We start from the raw sequence: 5,853 nt of genomic DNA, 5'->3' as shown, positions 1-5,853 counted from the left end.
CAACTTTGAGTGATTACAGCTATAGAATAAACACAAACATTTAGACTGTATATTTGATGGGCTTCTGTTGTTTAGAGCCTCCCTAAACAAGATTAGTTTAGGACCCAGTTTTGTTTCAAAGCCCATAAAACCTAAACAAGATTTTCTTCTAATTTTTTATTATGTTATTTAAATATAAAATACTGTAATTGTAAAACGAAATATTAATAAATTTATACCACATTATTTAAAAAATTAAGAATTTACTAAGATGATAATGATAATGAAAAAATTGAAATTTTGTTTTTATTATGAAATCATGAATATGAAGTAACAACATTTAAGTTTTAAAGTATCAAATCATACACTTTCATTAAAATGTGTATTTTTCTTCAAAATCAAAAAAATTTCAGAATCAACTTTTTTTTTTTTTGTTATTGAGATTTTTGGCCTTTGAAAACTCAAATCATTGTAAACAATTCAACTGTGGGGCAAGCACGTGGAGACTTGAACAAGCGATACGACGTCGTGTGTACTGTTCAAAGAAGACACAACACAAAGTACAAATCACTAATAATAGTTTGGTAGAATTGACAAAAAAAACTCATATCATATTTTTTTCTCCATCATTTCAAATTTTGTTTATTGAAGTGTTGATGATATATTCCCTACGTGCATTCAGCCAGTTGTTGTTATGTAAGTTGATTTACAGGTTAATATTTCGCTGTCAATTGTATAAACGGAAGTTCAAGACGAAACCACGTATTTACTTATTTTAATTACTTTTAGAATGAAATCTTACAAATTTTAACGCTTCCTTTAAAATGCATATATACTTTGTAAAAAAAAAGAGAAAAGATTTCTACATTAATCGTCTTTGCATAAATAACATAAATTCAAGTTGCAGATCCAATTATAGTCAATGGTGACAACTAATACTAGTCAATATTTACTATTGTGAACAAAGAATAATATTTTTCCCTTATATTTTTCCTAAAAATGAAAAAAATACCTTTTTATCTTTTAGTCTGAAAAATTGAAATCCGAATTTTCACAGTATAAATATTAAGTAAAGAAAAAATATATTTAATTAATTAAGATACTTTTAAAACCTTTGAGATTTGAATATGAAAAGAAAGTTGATTTTAGATTTGAGAAAATAGTGCCAGAAAAAAAAAAATTGTAGGAATACAAGGACTAATTAAGGCAGGACAAAAATTGTCATTATGAAAAATAAAGTCAAAATTTAATTAATAGAAAAGTATGAGGATATATTAATTAATTTATTAAAGTAGGTTTATTTGTACATGAATTAGTGGCATGGCCCTTGTGGTCTCTCGTAATTAACCCTTATATATATATGATGATGATGATGATAAGTAGTAGTTAAGTACATAAAGATTCTCTAAAAAAATTAAAGTCGGTGTGATGGGGAAAAGAAGAGCACCATGCTGTGACAAAAGCCAAGTGAGGAGAGGACCATGGAGTGATGAAGAAAGTGAAAGACTCAGAGCTTTTATCGAAAAAAATGGTCACCCGAATTGGAGATCTCTTCCCAAACTCGCTGGTATGTTCTCTACATATGACACTGCATGCTTCACTCTCTTTCTCATTTTCATTATCTCTTTCTCTCTAGTGCATAATGTTCTTTGATCTGATAAGATGCAAGATGCACTCTTTTCTTTTTCGTTAATGATGCATTTCGGTCTTGAATAAACCTTATTTTCTCTCTTTCATCGATTATTCTAATTCTAAATACTTTCTACATATTCGAACAGGTAGAAGTTACGAATTAGTGAATGTTTTGGGTCTCAATTACAATTTTGGTGACTATTTCATAAAGGTGGCATATATTTCTTTGATGAATAATAGAATATGAAGAGATGTTTAACCAGAATCTGTAACGTTCGTGTTTAATACCAAGTAATTTTCTGCTAAAAGTTAAAAGTTGAATAGGTTAGTCTCATACAAAATCTTTCGGAAGATGGGGTGAAATATCGAAATAAATGGTTAAATTGCTCAATTTTAAAAATTATTGTAAATTAAAATTTTGGTGGAACTTAAACCTCTTCCTAGTCTTATTATATGTTAAAACTTGTAGTTTATCTGGTGTTCAAAATTAATAGTGTTGTAACTTATTAATAGGATTGATGAGATGCGGAAAGAGTTGTCGTCTAAGATGGATAAACTATCTGAGACCAGGTCTCAAACGAGGCAACTTCACCAAAGAAGAGGAAGATACCATTATCCACCTTCACCAAGCTCATGGAAACAAGTAATCATGTCTCCTGTTATCTCAAATCATCATTTTCTGTGTGTGTGTGTGTACATACATTTTTAAGCAAAAAGTAGTATAATTAACAGTAGTGCATTATTTGATCAGGTGGTCTAAGATAGCATCCCACTTTCCGGGAAGAACAGACAACGAGATCAAGAATGTGTGGAACACTCATCTCAAGAAGCGATTGATGAAGAGAAAATCATCATCATTATCATCATCAGAAGATGTTACCAATCATTCAGTGTCCTCTACCTCTTCTTCCTCTTCCTCAGTATCATCAGTCTTGAAGGATGTTATTATAAACAGCGTGAAGCCTAACCAGGAAGAGGAGTTTGAGGAAATCTTTGTGGCGCAAATGGCATGCGGATTTGAGGTGAATGCACCACAATCACTAGAATGTGTCTTTGGAGATAGCCTTATCCTTCCTCCTATATCTAAACCAGACTTACTAGAGATCCATGGGAAATCAGATCACGAGTTTTGGAGCAGACTGGTTGAACCTGGGTTTGATGACTACAATGAGTGGCTCAATTTCTTGGATAACCAAACTTGCTAGAACACAGAAGGAGTTGATCCATCATGTACTGTTGCATTGTCTTTTTCTTTCTTTTAGATTAATTTAGACTACACTGAGAACTCACTGTTTTTCTAAAAGCTAGAGAATTTGGAAACTAGAATGTAAACGAGTCAGAAGCTAAATTGTTGGCATTATTATACAGTACGGTGGGGATAAAAATCATATTTGAGATTAGATATTTTGATGAAACACAAAAACCTACGAAGCTGTCACTTTCTGCTTTACAAAAGATTTTGCCCCATCAAAAGTGGTTAAGAAAATGATCATCCACAATCATCAGCAGTTTTACTTTTACAAAAAGGCTTTTACTACTCTATTTCTGAGATTTCCGAAGCTAATGAGCAATCATCAAGGCCTGAGGTAAAGAATGGATCATACCACTGTGAACAACTTATCATCTCTATCTCTTCTTCTAAAACCGCCTTCTCCTCAACCTCCTCATCCTCCCTATCCGCAGGTGTGAAATCAAACTTGAGATTTGGGTCATTTGGCCTAACCCATGCCACTTCTGTTTGCTCTGCTAAGAGCTTGCGCTGTTTGCTTTTTGAAGACTTGGCTGAGTCTGCGACGGATAGCTTATGTTTCCCCAGGGACTGTGCTTTCGTGCCTGTTCTTGACTTCAGATCATTGGCTGGGAACGTGTTTGAAGCCCATCCAAGTGAATCTTCAATACAAGCATTTGCAGCATTCCTACAAAACAAGATCATCAATTCGTTAGTGACTAATTACTGCTCTCAAAATTATCAGAGGACAAATCGAACATATCAGCTTTCCAAACCTGTAACGGTTCTCTGCAGCAACCCTAGAACCTTTTAGAACATCTTCCCCTGGGGGTTCGTTCACATAATTTAATGAATCTGACCCATCAATGGACACACTTATCATGGGTGGAAACTGCGTCAGGGAATCATCATAACCACGTGGGGGGAATTCCAAGGTTAAGTCTAACTCCACTTTATTGATAGGTTGATCCTCCTGCAACCTCGAACGGGAAGCAGTATTGTTTGGCTGACTCGTGCTGGAATCCTGGAGAGCGGCTTCTAACAACTTTCTACTTAAGCTGGTGATCTTCATCCCCTGCCAAGGCTTTCTAGCTATATCCTGGGAGTGATTCACGGAGCCAATAAACTGTCTATTGAAAATGGGATTGCTTAAGGAGAGCAGTTGTTCATTCCCTGTCCGGGTCGACGTCCTCCAAATTGATGACAGCAAGCAAGAAAAATGTTTTTGTAGGAGCATCTCTGTATCTGGCTGCTCAGCTGCAACATTTAAGAGTGTCCGAATATTTTCCTGCAACAAAAGTGTGATATTAGTGAAAAGCATCTCCTTTCCATTATCATTGTCTTCACTTGATTAAAAAGGACCAAACTGTTTTGATCTTTCCCAAATTCATCACTACTTTAATGCCTGTTAGTGAGAAGCTAACCTAACGCTATGCCATAATCAACCTTACCTCAGTGACTTTCAGGAGTGCCTTCCCAGAACCTGTGTTGAGGTTCTTCTCGTTCACTGCACTGTCGGAAGCAGACATAATATGTCGTTGGATAAGCTCTCTATATCTCTCACAACAAAATGCAGGATGGCGATACCGTCCCCTGTAAGCCCCACCAGCTGTCATTCCATAAAGAGTTCCGCTAACAAAACTCCAATTAGGCCCATATTCATGAACCATGGCACACAATATAGCATCTTCCTGGGGCAGCCAAGAATCAGGCGAGGGAACACAGTCTCTAGACCACAGATTCCCTTTCTTTAGCTTCTCTGGCTTGATCATAAGAACACGCTTTATTGGCATGGAAGTGATGGATTTTTTCCCTATAGTTTTACCCCTGCTCGTCAGTTTCATTTCATTATCAACAACCATACTGTCAGGCGGTTTTGATGGTTCCAGTTCATCATGTAGAGCACTTGGTTGTTTGTATTTGATATCTGAATTCGGAAGAGATTTCTTATGCTTCTTTGCTTTCTTCTTCGAAGTATTCTCTTCTTCGGTGTCAACAATTAAATCTCTTTTCTTGCCTTTCATATGCATCCGCGAAAGCGGTGTAACCATATCTGAGTCACTGCTACTCACATAGGAGAATTCATCATTATCATCATCAGTCGAATCTTCAACTTTCACAATGGACTTCACATGTTTTGGTTCGGCAGCCAGTGATCCTTTCTTCAGGGATTTATATTTGGCTTTCTTCGCTTTTTTCTTCTTCTTAGACTTTGGTACATGAGGAGTTTCATTCCTGAGGAAAAGAATGGTTTAATTAATCTACTTGTTTTGATTACTTGTTTTATCAATGATGAAATATAATTTTCAACAGCAATGTCATAAATAAATCATATTGACAATGAACTGTGTGGACTCAGAAGTGTCTTACTGTATCAAATCCATTTCAGCCATCTCAGCAGCTTCCCTCTCTCTAGCTTCATTTTCCAAATCTTCCATCAACTACAAACATATAAGTAAATACGTGAACAAGCTGAAATTCATGACACACGGTAGATGCAGTAATTAATCTCACCTGATGCTGAGCTAAGACTTCCACTTGCTGCCTGTATGCTTCGGTTGCAAAATCAGCATCCCATTCTGAAAATAGCATTAACATCTCATGTGAGCTAAAAACCAGGTCATGGATTAACATTATACAAATTGTCAGTTAAGTAGGAATACTATTATTGGATTGAATGTGCAAAAAAGGGTACACTTACTCTCATAAACAAGAGGCTCTTCCCCATCATCAATCTCAGCTTCCATTTCGTCCTTGTACTTTTCAATGTGGTCAAGTTCCCATTCTTTCTCTTCGAACCCCGCTTCATTTTCCATTGCCGAATCACCAATGATGGGGTCCCAAAGCTCTAAAAATCTAATTGCATATCTATCAATTGGACGTAGCTGATTCTCAAAAGATGAGATAGCTTGTCCAGCAGCAGCGGCTGCTGCAGCCATTTGCTTGACATCATCTAATACATCAGTGTCATCTTCTTGGCTTGAAGTAGTGATGACAGCTCTCTCATCCCTGGT

The 5,853-nt window shown here is 35.9% G+C and overlaps 2 protein-coding genes across 2 annotated transcripts in view; one reads left to right on the top strand and one right to left on the bottom strand.

Annotated features, from left to right (window-relative positions):
• LOC104745502 (myb-related protein Zm1-like) lies at nucleotides 1,393-2,903 on the top strand. Its single transcript, XM_010466759.2, has 3 exons — nucleotides 1,393-1,546; nucleotides 2,125-2,254; nucleotides 2,363-2,903. The coding sequence occupies exons 1-3, from the start codon at nucleotides 1,408-1,410 to the stop codon at nucleotides 2,814-2,816; spliced, it is 723 nt and encodes a 240-aa protein (XP_010465061.1). The 5' UTR covers nucleotides 1,393-1,407; the 3' UTR covers nucleotides 2,817-2,903.
• Nucleotides 2,985-5,853, bottom strand: part of LOC104748160 (protein PHOTOPERIOD-INDEPENDENT EARLY FLOWERING 1-like) — a 9,650-nt gene continuing 6,781 nt past the window's right edge. Inside the window, exons 16-21 of the mRNA XM_019236668.1 lie at nucleotides 5,541-5,848; nucleotides 5,354-5,418; nucleotides 5,210-5,280; nucleotides 4,291-5,074; nucleotides 3,616-4,127; nucleotides 2,985-3,527 (exon numbers count right to left, since the gene is read on the bottom strand). Coding sequence (XP_019092213.1) covers nucleotides 3,146-3,527; nucleotides 3,616-4,127; nucleotides 4,291-5,074; nucleotides 5,210-5,280; nucleotides 5,354-5,418; nucleotides 5,541-5,848 — 2,122 coding nt within the window. The 3' untranslated portion in view covers nucleotides 2,985-3,145. The remainder of the gene's footprint in view (nucleotides 3,528-3,615; nucleotides 4,128-4,290; nucleotides 5,075-5,209; nucleotides 5,281-5,353; nucleotides 5,419-5,540; nucleotides 5,849-5,853) is intronic.

Source organism: Camelina sativa, chromosome 15 (genome assembly GCF_000633955.1).
Source record: "Camelina sativa cultivar DH55 chromosome 15, Cs, whole genome shotgun sequence".
Taxonomy (NCBI): domain Eukaryota; kingdom Viridiplantae; phylum Streptophyta; class Magnoliopsida; order Brassicales; family Brassicaceae; genus Camelina; species Camelina sativa.
Note: the sequence above shows the minus strand (reverse complement) of the source record. Positions and strands in the feature narration are given on the sequence as shown.